A 24,400-nucleotide genomic window follows, 5' to 3' on the forward strand; every position below is an offset into this window, starting at 1 on the left:
AAAGGATGGGGTGGAGGTGACCAACCCTTTGGGGAGAAAGAAATGATTTGGGACTTTTTAGAAAAGCTGGATGAACACATGCCCATGGGGCAGGATGTGCTGCATCTGAGGATGCTAAAGACATTGGCAGATGTGATTGCAGAGCCATTGGCCATTATCTTTGAAAACTCATGGTGATTGATGGAGGTCCCGGATGACTGGAAAAAACTAATGTAGTGCCCATCTTTAAAAAATGGAAGAAATAGGATCCAGGGAACTACAGGCCAGTCAGCCTCACCTCAGTCCCTGGAAAAATCATGGAGCAGGTCCTCAAGAAATCAATTCTGAAGCACTTAGAGGAGAAGAAAGTGATCAGGAACAGTCAGCATGGATTCACCAAGGGCAAGTCATGCCTGACTAATTTAACTGCATTCTATGAGGAGATAACTGGCTCGGTGGATGAGGAGAAAACAATGGCTGTGTCATTCCTTGAATTTAACAAAGCTTTTGATATAGTCTCCCACAGTATTCTTGCCAGCAAGTTAAGGAAGTATGGGCTGGATGAATGGGCTATAAGGTGGATAGAAAGCTGGCTAGATCATCAGGCTCAACGCGTAATTATCAATAGCTCCATGTCTGGTTGGCAATTGATTTCAAGCAGGGTGCCCCGAGTGCTGGCCCAGGGGTCGGTTTTGTTCAATATCTTCATTAATGATGTAGAGGGTGGTGTGGACTGTACCCTCAGCAAGTTTGCAGTTGACACTAAACCAATAGGAGTGGTCTATACACTGGAGAGTAGGGAGAGGATTCAGAGGGACCTAAACAAATTAGAGAGTTAGGCCAAAAGAAATCTGATGAGGTTCAGCAAGGAGAAGTGCAGAGTCCATGCACTGCTACAGACTAGGAAACAGAAGACTAGGCAGCAGTTCTGCAGAAAAGGAGCTAGGGGTTACAGTGGATGAGAAGCTGGCTATGAGTCAACAGTGTGCCCTTGTTGCCAAAAAGGCTAATTACATTTTGGGCTGCATAAGTATTGACATTGCCAGCAGATCAAGGGACGTGATCATTCCCTCTATTCGACATTGGTGAGGCCTCATCTGGAGTACTGTGTCCAGTTTTAGTCCCACGCTACAAGAAGAATGTGGAAAAATTGGAAAAAGTCCAACGGACGGCTACAAAAAGGATTAGGGAGCTGGAGCACATGATTTATTAGGAGAGGCTGAGGGAACTGGAATTGTTTAGTCTCCAGAAGAGAAGAACGAAAGGATATTTGATAGTTGCTTTCAATTACCTGAAAGAGGGTTCCAAAGAGGATGGAGCTCGGCTGTTCTCAGTGGTAACAGATGACAGAACAAGGAGCAATGGTCTCAAGTTGCAGTGGGGGAGGTTTAAACTGGATATTAGTAAAAAATTTTCACTAGGAGGGTGGTGAAGTATTGGAATGGGTTAGTTAAGGAGGTGTTGGAATCTCCTTCCTTGCAGATTTTTACGATCAGGCTTGACAAAGCCCTGACTGGAATGATTTAGTGGGAACTGGTCCTGCTTTGATCAAGGATTTGGACTAGACGACCTCCTGAGATTCTTTCCAACCCTGATATTCTATGATTCTTCATGTTAGGGAGGACATGCAAAAACACAAAATCTTTTAGGATCAGTGGAAGAAAAGATCGCACTGGTCACTGCCGACGTTTGTGACCAGCAACAGAAGCACTCTACTTCCAACGAAGACAGCAACAATGAAATGTTGCCTTTTAGAGACTAACAATAACAAAATATGGGCATAGACTACAGTCTTTGAATGGAAATAGAAATAAATAATGTAATAATGTTATTGTTGTTTTCACACTACATATTTTGGGTTCCTTTCGGGTTATTCACCATTTTTCTTTGAAACACCTGGCATGCCTCATTGCAAACGCGAGCTGATAGCTTCATAGAAGATTAGAAAGAGTCACCATCCTTCATGGTTGTTTGCCTTCTCAGAGGGTCCTTGTACTACCTTAATCAGGGATCAACCTACCATGTCCAAATCTAGAGGTTAACATGTTGTGACAGATATTCATACCTATTAATATCAATTATCTCATCCCTGAAACCATAACCCTTGGCCTAACTTATGAGTTCCATGTCCCGTGGTGTACCCTGCAGTTATGGGTCTGTTTCAGAACTAGGGTAAACATATTCAGTTATTTGTTCTATTCTCTATTCAACTCCCCAAAGTCAAGAGGGGTTACCGGTAGGCCATTTATCTATGCCAAAGGTTACAAGCACTTCTACTGACTTGATCTAGTTAATCATATAAGATACACACCCGTAGATTCCTTATGAATAACTATTATGAATAACATATACTGGAATTCGACATAAACAAAACCCAAGAAAATAATATAATCAATCAAACCAGTGAGAAAAAAACCCACACATTCTGCAATACAGCAAGCTGTCAAGTTGGCCCTATGGGCTACAGCTCCTCACATACTTTATAGAACCTGGAAAACTGATGGGTTGGGTTTTAGTGACATTTAAAGAAATGTGTAACTTGTCAAATCATCATATAAATGGTAGAATATAAAATGTGTAAATTTGGAGACACATACTTTCTTCATAAGGTGAATGTAACTTCACTTCACAAAATGGCTTCCTAGAGACTGGTATCATATAAAGGCTATTTCCTTTACTGTTTTATTATGGAGTTAGAGCAGTAAACCTGACATTCTTTAGTTGGCCTCTTGGACCCATTTCAGAACAAATGAAAGCTTGGTCAAGCAATTGACTATGCAACTGATCAACAACTAGTGTGAATCACTCCTTCCTCTCAGGTTCAGTGTTTAGACACAATGAAGGCACACACAGAAATAAATCTCCTAAGCTAAAATGCCACTAAATTTTGTGAACCTTCAGCATTATAGAAATAAATGGAAAACTTTTGTTTTGTTTTTCTCATTGTGCTTCAAAGAAAGATTCTGGAAATGGTAAATGCTGTTTCAAAACTGCTACAATCCAGAGACACAGACCTATACAAAGCTGCAGAATTATTTCCCAAAGCCACTAAACTCGTAGCTACATTTCAAATTGAGTTCAAAGAAGCCAAATGTTGATCAAATAAATTATCAGAAAAATGAGTCAGACAAATCAAGTCTGAAGAAAAGTACTTGAGAAGGGCAAAAAGGCAGGGGAGTAGCTTGTTGTGTGGCAGATGAAGGAGGAGATCAGAGCTGATACTGGCTGCTCCAGGGAAGTATTTCCCCCTGAACAAGTGTACAAAGGTCCCGAGGGGTATGGCTATACTACCCACCATATCGGAAATTAGTGATCGATCTATCGGGGATCGATGTATCGCGTCTCGTCTAGATACATCAATCCCCAAACATGTTCCCCATCGACTCCACAACTTCACCAGGGTGAGAGGCGGAAGCGGAGTTGATGGGGAATGTGCTCCCCGTTGACTCTGGAACTCTGGAACTCTACCACAGCGAGAGGTGGAAGCTGAGTCGATTTAAGTTGACTTCAGCTACCCAGATCTTGTAGCTGAAATTGTGTATCTGAGGGTATGTCTACACTACGGGATTATTCCGATTTTACAGAAACCGTTTTTTTAAAACATTGTATAAAGTCGAGTGCACCTAGCCACACTAAGCCCATTATTTCGGCATTTTGAGTCCATTTACCGAGGCTAGCGTCTATTTCTGGAGCTTTGCACTCTAGGTAGTTATCCCATAGCTATCACATAGTTCTCGCAGTCTCCTCCACCTATTGGAATTCTGGATTGAGATCCCAATGCATGATGGGGCAAAAACAGTGTCATGGGTGATTCTGGGTAAATGTCATCACTCAATCCTTCCTCCGTGAAAGCAATGGTAGACAATCATTTAGCTCATTTTTTCCCTGGATTGCCCTGGCAGATGCCATAACATGGCAACCATGGAGCCCGTTTAGCCTTTTGTCACTGTCATTGTATGTGTAATGGATGCTGCTGCAGACGCGGTACTGCAGTGCTACACAGCATCATTCATTTGCCTTTGCAAGGTAGCAGAGACGGTTACGAGCCATATTGCACTGTCTGCTGCTTTGGAAATTGGTGATGACGATTACCAGTCCTTTTGTACTGTCTGCTACTGTCATGGGTGCTCCTGGCTGTCCTCACTGGGGTCGGCTGGGAGCGCATGGACAAAAATGGGAGTGACTCCCTAGGTCATTCCCTTCTTTATGTTTTGTCTAAAAATAGAGTCAGTCCTGCCTAGAATATGGGATAAATCTACTAGAGAATCATAGGGCACAGCCGCTCAGGGTCAGAGCCCTAGATATCCCGCAGAAATGATGAGCTGCATGCCATTCTAGGGGGTGCCCCTGCAACAACCCCAGCTCTTGCTTCCCTCCTCCCACACCTCTCCTGGGCTACCATGGCAGTATCCCCCCTATTTGTGTGATGAAGTAATAAAGAATGCAGGAATAAGAAACACTGACTTTTTAGTGAGATAAAATGAGAGGGAGGCAGCCTCCAGCTGCTATGATAGTCCAGGCAGGACAGAATCTTCATTAGACATGAAAGGGAGTGGGGGGTTGAGGAGGAGAGAGGAGCTCAGCCTCCAGCTACTATGATGAGGACTGTTACCAAGCCTCTTGCACAGTCTGCCTTTCCAGGAGACAAAGCTTAAAGAAGGGAATGACCGGGAGTCATTCCCATTTTTACTCAGGCGCCCCCAGCCAACCTCATCGAGACCAACCAGGAACACTCACGGGATGATGATGACGGTTTCCAAGCCTTTTGTACCATCTGCCATCAGGAAAGGAAGGGGAAGGGATGCTGCTGTTCAGCGCCGCAGCACCACATCTACCAGCAGCATGCGGTAGACATTCGGTGACATTGAAAAATGGCGAGAAACTATTTTTTTCCCTTTTCTTTCATGGGAGGGGAGAGTGGGGGGTAAATTGATAACATATACCCTGAACCACCCGGGACAATGTTTTTGACTCTTCAGGCATTGGTAGCTCAACCAGGAATGCAAATGCTTTTTGGAGACTGCGGGGACTGTGGGATAGCTGGAGTCATCAGTCCCCCCTCCCTCCTTCCATGAGCGTCCATTTAATTCTTTGGCTTTCCGTTACGCTTGTCATGCAGCACTGTGCTGAGTCCCTGCTGTGGCCTCTGTCTGGAGATTTTTTCAAATGCTTTGGCATTTCGTCTTCTGGAACGGAGCTCTGATAGAACAGATTTGTCTCCCCATAAGGCAATCAGATCCATTATCTTCCGTACAGCCCATGCTAATCAGCTCTCCATGCTAGGCAAATAGCAAATGAAATTCAAAAGTTATCGGGGCTTTTCCTGTCTACCTGGCCAGTGCATCCAGCACCAGATTGCTGTCCAGAGTGGGCACAATGGTGCACTGTGGGATAGCTCCTGGAGGCCAATACCATTGAATTGCGGCCACAATAACCCTAATCCGAAATGGCAATACCGATTTCAGAGTTACTCCCCTCGTCAGAGAGGAGTACAGATATCGATATCAAGAGCCCTTTATATCAAAATAAAGGGCTTCGTTGTGTGGATGGGTGCAGGGTTAATTCGGTTTAAAGCTGCCAAATTTGTTATAAACGAATAGTGTAGACCGGGCCTTAGATCAATACACTTTCCCCCCTCCACTCTGGTATAGACCAGACCTGAGTGAAGGGATGGCCTGTTGCAAGGACAGCCTGAGAGGGAAGCATTCATCTCTCATATAAATACTGGACTTGAGTGACCCCTTTATTTGCTTTTTGGGAAGAGCCGTTGCACTGACCTGGCTCTCGGAGGTTGCATTATACCACAGAAAGACACAGTTGCTGCCGGAGAGGGAAGGAGAATGACCTCCCTACATGCAGCCCCCAGAGGGTGCCTTGGGGTGAGCAGACACCCTTCAAGCTTCCTTAAGAATGATAAAGACCTTGGGGCATTTTCTGGGAGGCGGTAGGAAGTGGCCCAGGGAGGGCTACCTTTCGTAGGCAGCAGATATAATAGGCCAGGAAAGAGCGGACCCTGTCTGTAACTTGATGAGTCCTTCCTCTCCTCCCTCCTCCCCCAGACACTGCTTGCCAGTGAAAAACAGAACAACATTTAAAAATGGGTCCTGGCCTCCTAGCCCTCTGTGTTACAGCCCTCTTATCTGAGTTGTTCCAGTATCAGCAGGAGCAGAAGCAGGAGGAGTCCTACAGCAGGGTAAAGAACAGGAGCCAGACATCAACAATACCCACCTGATGAAGTGAAGAAACAGATTGACAGAGCTAGAAAGCTACCTAGAAGTCACCTACTACAGGACAGGCCCAACAAAGAAAGTAACAGAACACCACTAGCCGTCACCTACAGTCCCCAACTTAAACCTCTCCAGTGCATCATCAAGGATCTACAACCTCTCCTGAATTACAATCCCTTACTCTCACAGACCTTGGGAGATAGGCTAGTCCGCTCTTATAGACAACCCTGAAATCTGAAGCAAATAGTCAACAGAAACTACACACCACAAAACAAAAACACTAACCCAGGAACAAAACCCTGCAACAAACCCCTTGCTAAGTACTCACATCTTCTTCTCAGCTGTTTGAAATTGGCCACCTTGTTTACATTGGTCTCAGTAGTTTACACTGGTCTCAGTAGCGTCTTAGCGTCCAAAATATGGGAGCTAGCATGAAAACCTCCAAGCTTAGTTACCAGCTTGGACCTGGTAAAGCTGCCACCACCCAAAAAAATTAGAGTGTTTTGGGGCACTCTGGTCCCCCCAAACCTTCCCTGGGGACCCCAAGACCCAAATCCCTTGAGTCTCACAACAAAGGGAAATAAACCTTTTCCCTTCCCCCCTCCAGGTGTTCCTGGAGAGACACACAGAAGCAAGCTCCGTGAATTTAAACAGAGGGATTCCACCCTCCCCGTTTCCAGCCTTGGAAAACAGAAGTACCGAGAGCTAATCTCTCTTCCCCCCTCACCCAGAGGGAATGCAAAGTCAGGCTGGTAAATCTAACACACACAGATTTCCCCCTGACTTCTTCCTCCCACCAATTCCCTGGCGAGCACAGACTCAATTCCCTGGTTTTCCCCACTAAAGAAAAACTCCAATAGGTCTTAAAAAGAAAGCTTTATGTAAAAAGAAAGAAAAATACATAAAAATGGTCTCTCTGTATCAAGGTGACAAATACAGGGTCATTTGCTTAAAAGAAATATGAATAAACAGCCTTATTCAAAAAGAATACAATTCAAAACATTCCAGCAACTATACTCAGGTAAATACAAAAGAAAACAATAGAAACCTTACTGCCTTACTATATTTGTACTTACAACTTGGAAACAGAAGATTAGAAAGCAGGAAACAGAAATCCTCTCATAGCCGAGAGAGAGACAGACAGAAGACCCAAAAACAAAAGAGACACACACAAACTTCCCTCCACCCAGATGTGAAAAAGTCTGGTTTCCTGATTGGTCCTCTGGTCAGGTGTTTCAGGTACTTCTTTCCAGGTGTAAGAGACATTAACCCTTAGCTATCTGTTTATGACAGAGGGGTAGCCGTGTTAGTCTGGATCTGTAAAAGCAGCAAAGAATCCTGTGGCACCTTATAGACTAGCAGACATTTTGGAGCATGAGCTTTCGTGGGTGAATACCCACTTCCTCAGATGCATGTAGTGGAAATTTCCAGGGGCAGGTATATATATGCTAGCAAGCAAGCTAGAGATAACGAGATCAGTTCAATCAGGGAGGATGAGGCCTTGTTCTAGCAGTTGAGGTGTGAAAACCAAGAGAGGAGAAACTGGTTCTGTAGTTGGCAAGCCATTCACAGTCTTTGTTCAATCCTGAGCTGATGGTGTCAAATTTGCAGATGAACTGAAGCTCAGCAGTTTCTCTTTGAAGTCTGGTCCTGAAGTTTTTTTTGCTGCAGGATGGCCACCTTAAGGTCTGCTATAGTGTGGCCAGGGAGGTTGAAGTGCTCTCCTACAGGTTTTTGTATATTGCCATTCCTAATGTCTGATTTGTGTCCATTTATCCTTTTCCGTAGAGACTGTCCAGTTTGGCCGATGTACATAGCAGAGGGGCATTGCTGGCATATGATGGCGTATATTACATTGGTGGATGTGCAGGTGAATGAACCGGTGATGGTGTGGTTGATCTGGTTAGGTCCTGTGATGGTGTCGCTGGTGTAGATATGGGGGCAGAGTTGGCATCGAGGTTTGTTGCATGGATTGGTTCCTGAGCTAGAGTTATTATGGTGCGGTATGCAGTTACTGGTGAGAATATGTTTCAGGTTGTCAGGTTGTCTGTGGGCAAGGACTGGCCTGCCACCCAAGGCCTGTGAAAGTGTGGGATCATTGTCCAGGATGGGTTGTAGATCCTTGATGATGTGTTGGAGGGGTTTTAGCTGGGGGCTGTATGTGATGGCCAGTGGAGTCCTGCTGCTTTCAGCTACTTAAAAGGGGGTTCCAAAAAGGACGGATCTAAACTGTTCTCAGTGGTACCAGATGACAGAACATGGAGCAATGGTCTCAAGTTGCAGTGGGGAAATATAGAGGTGCAGACTCACCCCTTCATCGCCTCCTGCTGGTTACTTCTGGGAATTAGCTCATTCCAGCTCCGAAGTGCCCTCTGCAGGCCAGTGATCCACCTGTCCTTTGCCCTCTATGTCCCTCCTTGGACCTGGTGCCCTTTTACATGGGGTGCTGCCCCCTGGCAGTAACTCCTTTTTCTCAGGATCTCCTCTCTTCGGTGAACCCCCACCACTATCCCCACATCACCTCAGTATCAGGCTACTGTCAGTCATTGTCTAGCCCAACACCCTGGGGCAGACTGCAGTACTAGCCTGTTCATCACTGGCAAGGTTGGGTTTGGACCTGCTGCCTTGGCCTACCCCTGGGCTACCCTTTGCAAACCCTACTATCCCTTTGCCTTCTGCTAGTCCACAGCCTGGGGCTTTCCAGGCTGGAGCTCCCCAGCTCCTCTGCCTTTCCTCAGCCCTGCTCCACTAAGGTATTCTAGTCTAGCTCCCTGCAATCAGGCGCAGCTCCCTCTACCGGCAGAGGGAGACTTTCTCGGCGCCTGGCTTCTCTGCTTTTATAGGGCTAGCTGAGTCTGTATGGGACGTGCCTCTAGTTGAAGTCACTTTCCCCAATCAGTGCAGCCTAAAAGCTGCTTTCTGCAGCCACAAACCCTTCCCAGGCCTGTTTTTAACTCTTCAGGGCAGGAGTGGGGGGTCCACCCCGCTACAGGGAGGTTTAAATTGGATATTAGGAAAAACTTTTTCACTAGGAGGATAATGAAGCACTGGAATGAGTTCCTTAGGGAAGTGGTGGAATCTCCTTCCTTGCAGCTTTATAAGATCAGGCTTGACAAAGCCCTTGCTGGGATGATTTAGTGGGAACTGGTTCTGCTTTGAGCAGGGAGTTGGACTAGATGACCTCCTGAGGTCCCTTCCAACCCTGATATTCTATGATTCTATGATTCTTCATGTTAGGGAGGACATGAAAAAATACAAAACAGTTTATGACCAGTGGAAAAAATGATCGCACTGGTCACTGCCATCATGTGTGACCAGGAGCACAAGCACTCTACTTCCAGCGAAGACAGCAACAATGGAATGCTGTCTTTTAGAGACTAACAATAACAAACTAATTCATCTCAAAGTATAGACATTGACTACAGTCTTTGAATGGAATGAGAAATAAATAATGTAATAATGTTACTGTTGTTTTCACACTACACATATTTTGGGCTCCTTTTGGGTTATTCACCATTTTTCTGTGAAACACCTACCGTGCCTCAATCAGGATACCAGCAGGGCCAGCTTTAGGAAGTGCGGGGCCCAAATCGAACATTTTCAGTGGGGCCCCGGCAGGGATGACTAAAAAAAAAGTAAAAAAAATAAATGCCTTTCATTTCTTAGCAACCAGTTCCCTGTGAAAAGTTCTGATTTAAGGGATGTGCCACAGTATGTATTTTTTGTACTGATAGGGTTACCACATGTCCGTGTTTTCCCAGGAGGAATTTTTAAATTTTAAATTTTAAAAATACCTCCAGGAGGCAATTTAAGAACCAAAAAGACTGACATGTCGGGGAAAATACAGATGTATGTTAACCCTACCTAAAGTTCTTTTAAAAAAAGATGAGCCTGAACTAGAAATGAGCTCCCTGGGGATGTGCTAGTGTGTCCTGATTTTATAGAGAGAGTCCCAATTTTGGGTTTTTTTTCTTATATAGAAGCCTATTATTCTCCATCTCCGTCCCAGTTTTTTCACTCTTGCTGTCTGGTCACCCTAGGGTGTGTACATGTGTGGGTCTTAGCTGCTCCCTGCCCCCTTCATTGAAGCAGGTGTGCAGGGTTACTGTCCTGGGAACTGCAGGGCACCAGTGGACATGGGGCTGGCTGGAGGCAGGGCAGGGGCTGACTGGAGGTAGGGTCTGGCTTCAGGCAGAGCAAGGGGTGCGGGGCTGGCTGGAGACAGGGGTGTGTGGGGTGGGTTAGCTTCAGGCAGGGCAACAGGGGGTGCAGCATGGGTTGGCAGGGCTGGAGACAGAGGAGTGCGGGACTGGCTGGCTTCAGGCAGCAAGGTGCGGCAGGGGTTGACTGGAGACAAGGCAGAGGGTGCAGGGGTGTCTGGAGACAGAGGTGTGTGGGGGGCTGCCTGGCTTGGGGCAGGGCTGTAGGGAGGGTGCGGCAGGGGTGGGCTGGAGACAGGGCAGGGGGTGTAGCAGGGGCTGGCTGTGGGCAGGGGGTGCGGGGCTGGCTGGAGATGGGCTGGATGCAGGCAGGGGGTGCAGGGCTGGCTGCAGGCAGGGGGTGCAGGGCTGGCTGTGGGCAGGGGTTGGTGCGGGCCGAGCAGGAAATGCGGGGCTGGTGTGAGCAGGGGGTGCGAGTACAGGGGGCACAGCCCACTCTGTATGGTAAGTGCCCCCTTCTCCTCCATCCCCCACAGGGGTAGCAGCAGCAGCCTGGCGCTCGGGGGGCTATTTAAAGGGCACGGGCCTCCCCTCCTTCTACTGCCACGGTCCTTTAAATAGCCGCGGGAGCCCTGGGGAAGAGGTTGAGTTCTGGTGTCTATTTAAAGTGCTGAAGTGGTAGAAGCAACGGGAGCCCCAGACTTTTTAAATAGGCCCCAGAGCCCTGCAGCCCTACCCCAGGCCTCCAGCAGTGGGGCTCTGGTAGCAATTTAAAGGGCTTGGAGCTCCAGCCGCTGTTGGGAGCCCCACACCCTTTAAATTTCCCCCTGGGGAAGCCAGGCCATCCCGGTACAGTGCACTGGCTCTTGCCGGTACGCAGAACCGGTGCTTGGGTGCGGGGCCCTCTTAGGGATGGGGCTCGATTCAGGGGAATTGGTTGAATTGGCCTAAAGCCGGCCCTGGATACTAGTACCAGTACTTAGGTTTTTATTTTGAATTTGATTATCGTTTCATAGCTTTGTTGCTAATATGAAGACACTCCTGCTGAGGCTCGTAGCTTTTTTTTTTTTAATGTAATCTGTAGTAGGTATCTAACAAACACTGTCATTTGTTATTTGATGTATAGATGAATATGTTGATAAAAAAATTGTTTCTATAAATACCTTGAAAAGGTGAGCTGATAGCTTCATAGAAGATTAGAAAGAGTCACCATCCTTCATGGCTGTTTGCCTTCTCAGAGGGTCTTTGTACTGCCTTAATCACGTACCAACTTACTATGTCCAAATCTAGAGGTTAACGTGTTCTGACAGATATTCATAAGTATTAATATTAATTATCTCATCCCTGATGTTATTTGGTGTACAATTATCTCATCCCCAACAATCCGCACAGCTGCTTGGAGGGGGTATAGCGAACTCTCGTGATGGTAGTTGAGGGTTCTGGCAAGCCAGGGTAAAGGATTTTTTGGATAAATGGAAAAGGAAGAACCAGGGCCCATACCAGGCGCAGGGGTCAGCCTGGGATGAGATTAAAAAGGAAATGGAGGAAGTGTTAGGGGACCCAGAGGGATGGGGGGTGGCTGAGGAGCCCACTCTCCTTTGTTATATGGGTAGGGGAAGAAGGTCCCTGCCCATGGGGACTGAATTCCTTCCAGGGAAAGGAGGCAGTTCAGTCAACTTGTGAGAGGTTTGAAGTAAGGGCAGCAGTATGGGAAGCTGCCAGTAACCTTTCAAGTTTGGTGCTGTTTCAGCAGGGGCTGCTGAAGTGTTGTAAATTAGTTAAGGTGGTTAAAAATTATTTAGCACAACAGGGTTTAGAGTCAGAAGCAGAGTTAACAGACACCTGTAGAGACAGGAGCACACTTCCCAGTGTATGGCTGCCTAACTACATCTTAGCTGAAGGCCTTAGCCTGTCACAGTAAGAGAAGGCCATTCCACAGACAGCGATCTTTGAGTCTTTCTTTTATACCTCTATAACTAACTAAGTGAAAAGAAAACACCTTATATGATGATGGGGATGGGTCTTTTCCAGAACTAGGGTAAACATATTCAGTTATTTGTTCCATTCCCTATTCAGCTCCCCAAAGTCAAGAGGGCAAACTGGTATGCCATTTATCTATGCCAAAGGTTACAAGCACTTCTACTAACTTGATCTACTTAATCATACAAGATACAGGCCTTTAGGTTCCTTGCGTTTTGGCCAAATATTATGAATAACTATAACATATACTGCAATTCAGCATAAGCAAACCCCCCAAAATTTTATAATCAATCAAACCAGTGGAAAAAACCCCCACACATTATGCAATACAGCAAGATAGCAAGTTGGCCTTACGGGCTACAGCGTCCCACATACTTTAGGGAACTGGGAGAACAGATGGGTGTGTTTTAGTGACATTTAAAGAAATGTATAACTTGCCAAATCGTCATATAAATGATAAAATCTGAAATGTGTAACTTTGGAGACACATTCTTTCTTCATAAGGTGAATGTAACATCACAGCACAAGACGGCTTCCTAGAGACCGGTATTGTATAAAGGCTATTTCCTGTACTGTTTTATTATGGGGTTAGAGCAGTAAACCTGACATTCTTTAGTGGGCCTCTTGGACCCATTTCAGAACAAATGAAAGCTTGGTCAAGCAATTGACTACACAACTGATCAACAACTAGTGTGAATCACTCCTTCCTCTCAAATTCAATATTTAGACACAATGAAGGCACCCACAGAAATAATTACCCATGAGATAAAATGCCACTGAATTTTATGAACCTTCAGCATTATAGAAATAAATGGAAAACTTAAGTTTTGTTTTTCACATTGTACTCCAAAAAAAGATTCTGGACACGGTAAATGCAGTTTCAAAACTGCTACAATCCAGAGGCACAGATCTATACAAAGCAGCAGAATTATTTCCCAAAGCCACTAAACTCATAGCTACATTTCAAATTGAGTTCAAAGAAGCCAAATGTTGATCAATTAAATTATCAGAAAAATGGGTCAGACAAATCAAGTCTGAAGAGAAGTGCTTGAGAAGGGCAAAAAGGCAGGGGAGTAGCCTGTTTTGTGGCTGATGATGGAGGAGATCAGAGCTGATACTGGCTGTTCCAGGGAAGAATCTCCCCCTGAACAAGTGTACAAAGGTCCCTCCCTGAGGGTATGGCTCCATTACCCGCGGTATCAGCGGTTAGTGATCGATCAATCGGGGATCGATGTATCGCATCTCTTCTAGATGCGATACTCAATTCCCAAACTTGCTCCCTGTCGACTCCGGAACTCCACCAGGGTGAGAGGTGGAAGCTGAGTTGACGGGGGAGTGGCGGCCGTCGATCCCATACCATGAAGAGGCGTAGTAATTCAATCTAAGATACATCAACTTCAGCTACGCTACTCTCCTGTAGCAGTCTGGGAACTGACCTTGTTTGTGAAGACAAAGGCAAAAAAAGGATTGTGTACATTAGCTTTTTCCACATCCTCTGTCACTAGGTTGCCTTCCTCGTTCAGTAAGGGGCCTACACTTTCCTTGACTTTTTTCTTGTTGCTAACATACCTGAAGAAACCCTTCTTATTACTCTTAACATCTCTTGCTAGCTGCAACTCCAAGTGTGATTTGGCCTTCCTGATTTCACTCCTGCATGCCTGAGCAATATTTTTATACTCCTCCCTCACCAATCTTCCACTTCTTGTAAGTTTCTTTTTTGCGTTTAAGATCAGCAAGGATTTCACTGTTAAGTCAAGCTGGTCACCTGCCACATTTACTATTCTTCTCACACATTGCGATTTTTTTTTCCTGCAACTTCAATTAGTATTCTTTAAAATACAGCCAGCTCTCCTGGAATCCTTTCCCCTCATGTTATTTTCCCAGGGGATCCTGCCCATCAGCTCCCTTAGGGAGTCAAAGTCTGCTTTTCTGAAGTCTAGGATCCGTATTCTGCTGCTCTCCTTTCTTCCTTGTGTCAGGATCCTGAACTCTACCATCTCATGGTCACTGCCTCCCAGCTTCCCATCCACTTTTGCTTCCCCTACTAACTCTTCTCTGTTTGTCAGCAGTAGGTCAAGAGGAGCTCTGCCTCTATATGGTTCCTCCAGCACTTGGACCAGGAAATTGTCCCCTACACTTTCAAAAACTTTCTGGATTGTCTTCCAAGGGGGGTTCTGTGATCTAACCTGTCACAAGAACAATGAACAAAAAAATGGGAAAGGTTCACGAAAACAAGAAACCCTGCTTTGTGGACACACGGACATCACAAACAGCCGTCTCTGAGACACAAGGAAAGTTCATAGTCTGTTCCACTCCAAAATCAACTGTGCAAAGAAGTAAGTTATTTTTACTCAAAGATGCTGTAGTAGTTAAATATCGCAGTCCAGTTATCAAAAACACACAGTTTCACAACTCTCACCAGTAAGCTCTAGTAGAATGTCTTCAATTCCTACAGCAGTTTTCCTGTATAAGGACTTTCCAGTAGAAACATTAGGTTTATCCTCCAGGTTGTGTGACGGATTCAACATAGAAAAATCAGGTACATTTTGCTCACCGAATCACCGTATATTTGACAAAGAACTTCAGCGTTGCTGATTCTTTCTTTTTCTCTTTTGGTTATGTGAAAGTGTAGCTTCTGTGTGTAAAATTGAAAACAACCATGACTACACAGGAACTAATGGAAAACTACTGTGCCTCAAAATGTTTCAGTATCTAATGGTAGTCTCAGGTCAGGTCTACACTCATTTGGGATCGATGCTCTGAGATCGATCCACGGGTGGTCGATTTAGTGGGTCTAGTAAAGAGAAGAGTAAGATAAGTCAAGGGGAGATTTTCTCTTGTCAACCTCCCCTCCCCCTCCAACAGTGTAGACCCTGCAGTAACTTTACCCAAGGTACATCGACTCCAGCTACCTTATTCCCGTAGCTGGAATTGTGTAGAGTAGGTTCACTTACCGTGTTAGTGTAGACATAGTCTAAGCATCACGGAAAGGCTGAGTAACAGGGTGTGTGGGGATGGAGGCTGATGAGTGGCAATGAAAGAGGCCAAGTGATGCTCAGAGAGAGGTAACTCACCAATGGAAAAAGCCGTGCTGAGTGATGGAGTGATAATATATTGTGTGGGAGGAACTTCTCAGACTGTGAAATTCCACAATGCTGAGCTCAACCAGATTGGGACAGGGCACCCTTGATTAATGAGGAAATATGCTTTCCTCCTCTTGTAATAGAGGTTTCAAGTGAATGGCCCCAGGCGATCACCTTCTGCAGCAGATGTATTTGCCTACTTTATCACGAAGCTCTTTGGTTCTGATTCCATAAATGATCGGGTTGAGCATGGGAGGGATGAGGAGATAGAGGTCAGCCAAGATGATGTGAACATGGGGAGCGATGTTTTGACCAAGCCGGTATGTGAAAATGGAGAAGATGCTAGGGGTGTAATATGTCAGCATCACACAGATGTGGGTTGTGCAAGTGTTGAAAGCTTTCTGGTGAGCTTTCTTAGAGGAGATTCTGAGGATGGCCCTGATGATCAGACCGTAGGACAGGACAATGAGCGTCAGGTCAAACCCCAAAACTACAAACATTAGCATCAAGCTATATATCCTAATGACTGTAATGTCCCCACACGCCATCTTGAACAAAGCTGTGTACTCGCATTGCGTGTGGGGGATAATGCGGTTGGCACAGAATGGCTGCCTACTCAGGAGCAAAGGTAGAGGCAGAATGTAGAAAACAGCTCTTATCAGACCTATAAGCCCAAGCTTAGCTATTAGTGCATTGCTGAGGATGGTGGCATATCTCAGAGGGTTACATATGGCAACGTAGCGATCAAAAGCCATTGTTACGAGGGTGGCTGAGTGCATAACAGAAACTGTGTGAAGGAAGAACATCTGGGTGAGGCAGCCAGCCACAGTAATGCCTTTTAAATTGAACCAAAATATGGCCAGTGCCTTTGGCACGACGAAGGTAGGTGTGGCGATGTCTGTGAGCGCCAGCATGCAGAGCAGCAGGTACATCGGCTTGTGCAGAGTCTGCTCCTTACGTACAACACACAGAAGAGTGAAATTTCCCAACAAGCTTATAATGTAGAATGTAGAGAAAGGGATGGAAATCCAGATGTGGGCAGCCTCCAGGCTGGGGATGCCCATTAAGATGAACGTTGTAGGGTCAGAGCGGGTGAAGTTGAAAGCTGCCATGAAGTGGTTGATGTGTTGATATGACTCAGAAATGCTCAATATGCCTATTAAGGGAGAGAAGCACAGCGAGGGAGTTACACACTTTATAACAAATAGTACAGTAAATATTTTATAGCTATTAACTTCCAGGAGTCTTCTTGAGTGGGGAGTGAAGAACCACCAATGATGTCACTCCCTGCTTTATATAACTTAAGCATCTGACGGGAACCATGTGTTTCAAAACTTGGTTTCCAGATTAGTTTGTGGGAAAATTACAGATGGAGCCCAGAGTTCTCTGGCCTGGTGACATGCCCTTGTAAAGTCATAGCATCCATTATGTATAGGCTGTCTGAGAATGCTTCAGACAGCCTCATCTGGTGGGAGATAAGTTTCTCTTAATGCGTATTGTTTTCTCCAATGACTCATTGCTCTGAATAGGCCCGTCCCAATCGGCTATCTAGACTGAAATCATACTGCCTAGTGGTCCTTACCCAGTTGTAACTGCATTTGCAATACAGATAAGTAGTCAATATTCATAACTGCAGACAAAAATCTTACATGCATATGAATCAGATAATGACCCCTCTTGCATAAAATGTGTCATAATTATACTATAATTATGCTATAATCATGTAATCATATTATAATGATATCACTATGATCAATATGGGGTACATTGTCACAAAATATCAGTGGTTATTTCTAGCAACGAAATGCCTGAAGCTACATAACAACAACAATTGGGAACAAAACTGAGTAAAGGTTCTGTCACCCAGGCTGCAGTTTTGTGACTTGCCAGAGCAAAGAGACTCTGAAGCTCCCCAAACACACTCTGTACCAGGAAAAGTCCCAAACCTGGGATCAGCAATCATACAGAAAAAAATTATTTCAGCAGCACTGTCCACCTGTCCATCAACATGCCGCTCTGCAACTCTGTGACGTTCCCCTCTGGTGTCATCTGGACCGGTGATCTGCTAGGTCACTCCAAGCCTTGACTCTTGGAGCCAGACTGACCCTGCTCTGCAGTGAGAACCCCTCACTCCTGGGCTGTTCACGCACAGCCTCTGCCATGTAAACTGTCCCTTGGATCATGCAAGTGAATGACATTAGCCAATATCTTCAGTCTCAGACACAACCCTAGGAATCTTTGTCTTGCAGTGTCCAGTTATGCCCGCAGGAAACTGCAAGCTTATATGAGTTCATCAATTTAACAAAGAAATTGATATGCACCAGGCTTGTTATCCCCAGGGAAGTCTCTTACACACTTCAAACCAAACACACTGCTTCAGGTAGAATAAACAGCACATTTGTTAACTACAAAGACAGATCTTAACTGATGTTAAGTGACAGGCAAAATGTCAGAGTGGTTACCGAAATTAAAAAAAAATGCAGTCTAAACTCTCAACCCTATTAGACTGGGCAACATCGAGATGAAGCTGTTTTTCTCACCCCACTGGATATTGCAGTCCTTAATATACAGGTTGATTTCTTAAACCTGAGCCAATCTCCCTGTTGGAGTCTTGTTTTCTTCTCAATGTCTTCGGTGCTAGCAGCGAAGTTTGGGGCAGGAGAAGGGCCCAATATGTGTCCACTCTGTCTGTTTTATACCCTCAGTCCATGTGCTTCAGGAGCACACGTCGAGGCATGTCTGGGGGGCATTGCTGAGTCTCTCCAAGCAAAGTTTAGCAATTCCCTTTGTGGTGCCTCAAGCAGGTGAGTCATTGCATTGGAGCTCCCTTGCTGGACAATGCCTGTTGATGGGTTGTTTGACACCCTGCCTGGGTGTTGGTTCCTTTCCCTGCTGTTGCCTCAGGGTGGGGGCTAATATCTGGCTGATTCCCCAACTTACAGCATGTTTTAGTGACCACAGTTCAACAGAACTCTCATTGCCCAATATACATTAATGATACATATATGGATAAAGACATGACTTTCAGCAGATCATAACGTTTCCCTTGATACTGTGCAAGGCATGCTTTATATGTAAGATCTTCATGATCTGAAAATGAGGAATATGGGGGTTACAGTACGCTCCCCCAAGCTGTAGACTGTCACAGCACTCAAAAAGCCTCAGTGCTACTCACCTGTCACTGCACATCCCCAGCATGCTTCCACAACCCTCAGCGGTGCCTAATTTTCTGTGTACACCCTCCACCTGCCCCCACCGCCTCCAGCACAGCCAGCCTGTCTCTGTACACCCCTCTCCTTTCCACACAACCCCTGGTACTGGTCACCTGTCCATGGAGATCCCCCACCCCCAGAACTTCTATCCTTGCCACACAGTGATGCTCCTCACCCAGGATGAAAAGCAGGTGCCATGCACCACAGCAACAGCTCACAGAACTATCTCCTCAGACGAGGTTAAATTCAGTGTCTGCCTGCACCGGGGAAAAAGGGGAGATGAGACTAAACTGCCTTTCTGGGGGCAAAGGGAACCCTGGCTGCAGCTCAGCCTGTGCAGGGAAGGAGAGATGGACAGACCTAGCAGGAGCTGGAGAAGAGGTGGGATTAAAAGGAGCCAGTCTGAGCAACTCTTCTTTAAAAAAACACAAAGCTTTAATGTACTGCGGCAAGTTAGAAACCCAGACATCCCTTCCTGAGGCTGCTTTTCTGTGTTGGCAATTGCTGATGTTGCCAGAAAACTGTAGAGGGCTTTCTCATGGAAGGTAGTATGGGCTGGATGGGAGATGGTGTCAGAGACCATCAGTTAGAGCAAGGGTTGGCAACCTTTCAGAAGTGCTGTGCTATGTCTTCATTATTCACTCTGATTTAAGATTTTGCGTGCCACTAATAATTTTAACATTTTTAGAGGTTCTCTTTCTATAAGTCTATAATATATAACTGAACTATTGCTGTATGTAAAGTAAATAAGGTTTTTTAAATATTTAAGAAGCTTCATTTAAAATTAAATTGAAAGGCAGAGCCCCTGGACAGGTAGCCAGGACTTGGGCAGTGTGAGTGCCACTGAAAATCAGCTCGCATGCTTCCTTCAGCACCCGTGCCATAAGTTGCCTACCCCTATGCTAGAGTGTTGCCCACTTTTCATTGCATTTTCAGACACCTCCTAGACCCCGGAGGCCTCATGATGCCTCTTTGGAGGACGTCCATTCCCCATGCTGCATAGTTTCAGGACTCCGTGCCACTGTGATCTGAATACTGCATGTTCCGCAGTCCTGCCTGCACTCACCGCACACACTGTGTGTTCCTGGACCTCCCCAGGTAACATTTGCAACACAACCTCTAATGCTTCTCATCCTCTCAAGAAATGGAGATGAAGAGTTTCTCTCCCTCTACCCCTCCTTGAAAAAAATGGTTATCCTAATTGTTTTGAAGCTTTAAGTCTGTGAATTTGAGATTTAAACAACTGTCCTGTCAGTTCTTCTTGGGTCTGAACAAGCTCATCCGTCCTTAGAGGCCTCCGGGGTGACTCCAATGAAGTTACTGGAGGCTCATGGCCGATGTAAATCAGGGCATTGATTTAAGTCACTACATGTGGATTTAGAGCAAACTTTTGGCTCACTTAGGAATTTTTCCTTGGATCTCAAAGGGATCAGATTCACCCTGAATGTTTAACTTTTGGCTCCTGGCTGTGAAATTCACGGCTTTGGGTCCTCCTGCAGAGAGCGCTGTTCTGTTAGGGTGCTGAGAGAGTCTGAGGGAACCCCCAGTTCATGTGGCGTTCTGAGACTAGGAATGAAAATTGGGAGTTTCAAAAACAGAGAGGCCTTGATTTTACTCTCAGGGAGGTCAATGTCAATCTGAAGTGACCCAGTGAAGGCAGAATCAGAGAGTAGAATCTACCCAGTGTGTGGCCTATTCTTGTTGTGAACCTTCTGGTAACACAGATACCCACTGCAGAAGCTTTAGCTGCACTTCCAAAAAGGGCACTGAGGTTGCTGAATTGGAAAACTTGACCGAACCACAGGAAAAAACATACAGCTCAAAAAAAAAAAAAGTTACTGAGAAAGATAGAAGGACACAGTAGGAGAAAACAAATTGAACTTAAATGCAAATATTTGTCTAAACTATTTCCAATCTATTTGTAGTTCCAATTTTTCCAGGGAAATCCCTTGTTTTTTCTGACAGTACTAAACAATTCAAGTCACCGTGCTGATGAATTCCTGCCCAGATGGTTCTTGATTTGAACTCTGGAAACCTTCCTCAGCACTTATCACTCACTTTAATGCAGAAACAGGCAACTCACCAAAATCCCAAGCAGCAGAGAGAGGAAATCTTTTTACTGCAACAGCAAGGCACAGTCTTTAGAATCAGTGTATGAATGTCACATGTCTGACACTCGGAGTGCTGCACAGAGACCTTTATGATTCCCCTGTACAATCCCTGTGGATTTTCAAATTGGCCAGGACTCCTGTACAATTCCCTGGACTCTGTGTGAGCAGCCGGAAGAGCAGAAAATGGACCCTGGAGAACTTCAGCCTGAGAATCACTCCCGGGAGAAAAGAAATGATTTGCCGAGAACAGGGGCTTAGATTTTCAGAGCAAACTGTGTCTTGCAGACTGTTTAGTGTAGCAAATGACAAAGGCTGTCTGTTCTGTGTGTAATGTACTGCCATCTGTACAATGTGTGAGAATGCTACCACAAAAGCCGGGACCAAAAACCATTTTCAGTTTATCGTAGCAGTGTACTGTTTCATACTGCCTATGCAGTTGTAATATCCAGTCCATTACCTCTGAAAAATGAGTGTCACCCCGTAGAGGCCAAATTACCTGATTCTGCATTTATTCAAGACAAAGAGAGTGTAAAAGGCTTTCTTCTCCCAGGATTCTGGCATCAATGTTATTTGCCAGGGAGCCTTTGTGAGGTTTCAAGTTGAATATATGTCTGACAGCTACCACGTGTTCTAATAATAATCTACTCTCTGTGCTGATATTTTGCAAATGGATGCAGAAACGGGTTATGATATCCTGGGTCAGAGCTAGAACAATGAGACTTCTCCACTCACTGTGCGATTCCTCCACTTCTCCCAGGGCTAAAATGACCTGGAGTTCATCTCACAAGGCATCCTACATTTTACGAGGGAACAGTCATGCTATTTACCTGATCTGTGGCCCTGGGGCTATTTCAGGGTGCTGCTCAGGTGAGAAGATATTGGTAAATGAGCCAAACCACTTCTACAACTGTATCTCCTATTTGGGCTACAGTCCCTACTCCCTTACTTGCATCATAGGTGCGTTGCGGACACATTTGGGCTCCAGAGGGTATGAGTCTGATGGGTTGTCACCCCTGGTGTGCAGTCTAGAAGCCATGAGAACTGCTACACCTCTCTAACCCTCAGCTGGGCTGGCCCTGTTTCACACTGCTTTGCTGGTGATCCAGCCTCTCCAGGCTCTTTGATCACCAACAGTACAGCAGATTTTAGAGTGGAAGCCGTGTGAGTTTGTATCAGCAAAAATAATGAGAAGTCCTTGTGACACCTTAGAGACTAACAAATTTATTTGGGCATAAGCTTTCATGGGTTAAAACCCACTTCATCAGACGCACAGAGGGGAACATACAGTAGGGACGTATAAATATGCAACATATGAAAAGATAGGAGTTGCCTTACCAAGTCGGGGGTCTGTGCTAATGAGCCAATTCACTGAATTTGGAAGTGGGCTACTCTCAACAGTTGACATGAAGGAGTGGAAATCATTTTTATAGTGCTACTGAGACCAATGTAAACAAGATGGCCAATTTAAACAGCTGAGAAGAATGTGTGAGTATTTAGCAAGGGGAAATCAGTTTTTGTAAAAACAAAGAGGAGTACTCGCAGCACCTTAGAGACTAACAAATGTATTTAGTTAAGTGCAATGACCTATCCACTCCCAGTCTTTATTCAGGCCTAATTTGATGGTGTCCAGTTTGCAAATTAATTCCAGTTCTGCAGTTTCTCATTGGAGTCTGGTTTTCAATTTTTTTTGTTGAAGAATTGTCACTTTTAAGTCTATTATTCAGTGACCAGGGAGACTGAAGTGTTATCCTGCTGGTTTTTGAATGTTATGATTCCTGATATCAGATCTGTATCCATTTATTCTTTTGCATAGAAATTGTTCAGGTTGGCCAATGTATGTGGCAGAGGGGCATTGCTAGCTCATGATGGCATATATAACAGTGGTAGATGTGCATGTGAACGAGCCCCTGATGATGCGGCTGAAGTGGTTAAGTCCTATGATGGTGTCACTTGAGTAGATATGCAGACAGAGTTGGCACCAGGGTTTGTTGCAGGGTTTGGTTCCTGAGTTAGTGTTTTTGTTGTGTGGTGCATAGTTTCTAGTGACTATTTGCTTCAGGTTTGGGGGCTGTCTGTAAGAGCAGACTGGCCTGTCTCCCAAGGTCTGTGAGAGTGAGGGACTGTCCTTCAGGAGAGGTTGTAGATTCTTGATGATGTGCTGGACAGGTTTTAGTTGGGAGCTGTAGGTGACGGTTAGTGGTGTTCTGTTACTTTCTTTGTTGGGCCTGCCTTGTAGTAGGTGACTTCTGGGTAGCCTTCTGGCTTTGTCAAACTGTTTCTTCACTTCACCAGGTGAGTATTGTTGATATTTGACTCCTGTAGCTACATTGTGTTGGGGACACGAACCCAGACGGCAAGGTTCGTTATCTGACCACAGAGAGACAGGCAACACCAGCAAGGTCCGATCAAAAGCTCTTTATTGAAGGGTGCACACAACAACAGAGAGCAGCCTGTCTCCAGAGAGAACCAGCATACTCTTTACAACTAGCTTAAGTTTATATAGACAGTTCTGTCGCATCATAGATTATTTATTTACACAAACCTCCACCCCCTTCTCCTAACAACTAGAAACATTTGTATACATGCATACCTCTTTCCCTATATTCTACAACATTAAGTGATTAATGACATCTTAACAACCCTCTTTCAGCATGGTGACAAGCACCAGAAGTTAGGAAGGGGGGAGTGTAGAACAGACAGAGAACAGAACAAAGGAATGAAAACAGGGAGGCTTCTTATGTGTTCTTTAAACAAACTATTCTCAACACAGCACATCTGGTACAAGAATGCACCTCTTTCTTATCTGAATTTTTCCCAGCTCTTTGTAAGTATGCTCCTCGGTATTTTTCCACTCAGGGGCTACTCAGAAAGCCCTGTTAGCCAGACTTGGGTCAGGCTGGCATAACTGTTTTGTGCATGCCTTTTTTTTTTCAGCCCATCTAACAATTGAAAATTGAGTTCAAATGAGCAAATGTTCATCAAGTAAATTATCAGAAAAATGGATCAGACAAATCAAGTCTGAAGAGAAGTGCTTGAGAAGGGCAAAAGGCAGGGGAGTAGCTTTTTTTGTGGCAGATGAGAGAGGAGATCAGAGCTGATAGTGGCTGCTCTAGGGAAGAATCTCCCCCTGAACAAGTGTACAAAGGTCCCTGCCTGAGGGTATGTGTACACTACCTGCCGTATCGGAGGGTAGTGATAGATCTATCGGGGTTCGATGTATCATGTCTCGCCTACCAGGGAGAAAGGAGGAAGAGGAGTTGACAGGGAGCAACGGCTGTCGATCCGGTGCCGCGAAGACACGAAGTAAGTTAATCTAATTCTATCTAAGATACGTTGACTTCAGCTACTCTACTCTCATAGCTGAAGTTGTGTATCTTAGATCAATCCTCGCCCCCACCCCCAGTGTAGACCAGGCCTGAGTGAAGGGACGACTTGTTGCAAGGACAGCCTGAGAGGGAAGCATTCATCTCTCATAAAAATACTGGACTTGAGTGACCCCTTTATTTCCTTTTTGGGAAGAGCCCTTGCACTGACCTGTCTCTTGGAGGTTGCATCATACCACAGGAAGAGACAGTTGCTCCCCAAGAGGACAGGAGAATGACCTCCCTACATGCAGCCCCCAGAGGGTGCCTTGGGGTGAGCAGACAC

At 45.3% G+C, this 24,400-nt stretch overlaps 1 protein-coding gene and 1 long non-coding RNA gene across 2 annotated transcripts in view; one reads left to right on the forward strand and one right to left on the reverse strand.

Moving 5' to 3' along the window:
- Positions 1–22,974, forward strand: part of LOC127040170 (uncharacterized) — a 159,138-nt gene extending 136,164 nt beyond the window's left edge. Inside the window, exon 3 of the long non-coding RNA XR_007771404.1 lies at positions 22,919–22,974. This is a non-coding gene — a long non-coding RNA (uncharacterized LOC127040170). The remainder of the gene's footprint in view (positions 1–22,918) is intronic.
- On the reverse strand, positions 15,600–16,541 carry LOC127055034 (olfactory receptor 52E2-like). Its single transcript, XM_050961632.1, has one exon. The coding sequence runs from the start codon at positions 16,539–16,541 to the stop codon at positions 15,600–15,602; it is 942 nt and encodes a 313-aa protein (XP_050817589.1).
- Positions 22,975–24,400: the final 1,426 nt, after the last annotated feature.

Source organism: Gopherus flavomarginatus, chromosome 1 (assembly GCF_025201925.1).
Source record: "Gopherus flavomarginatus isolate rGopFla2 chromosome 1, rGopFla2.mat.asm, whole genome shotgun sequence".
Classification (NCBI taxonomy): domain Eukaryota; kingdom Metazoa; phylum Chordata; order Testudines; family Testudinidae; genus Gopherus; species Gopherus flavomarginatus.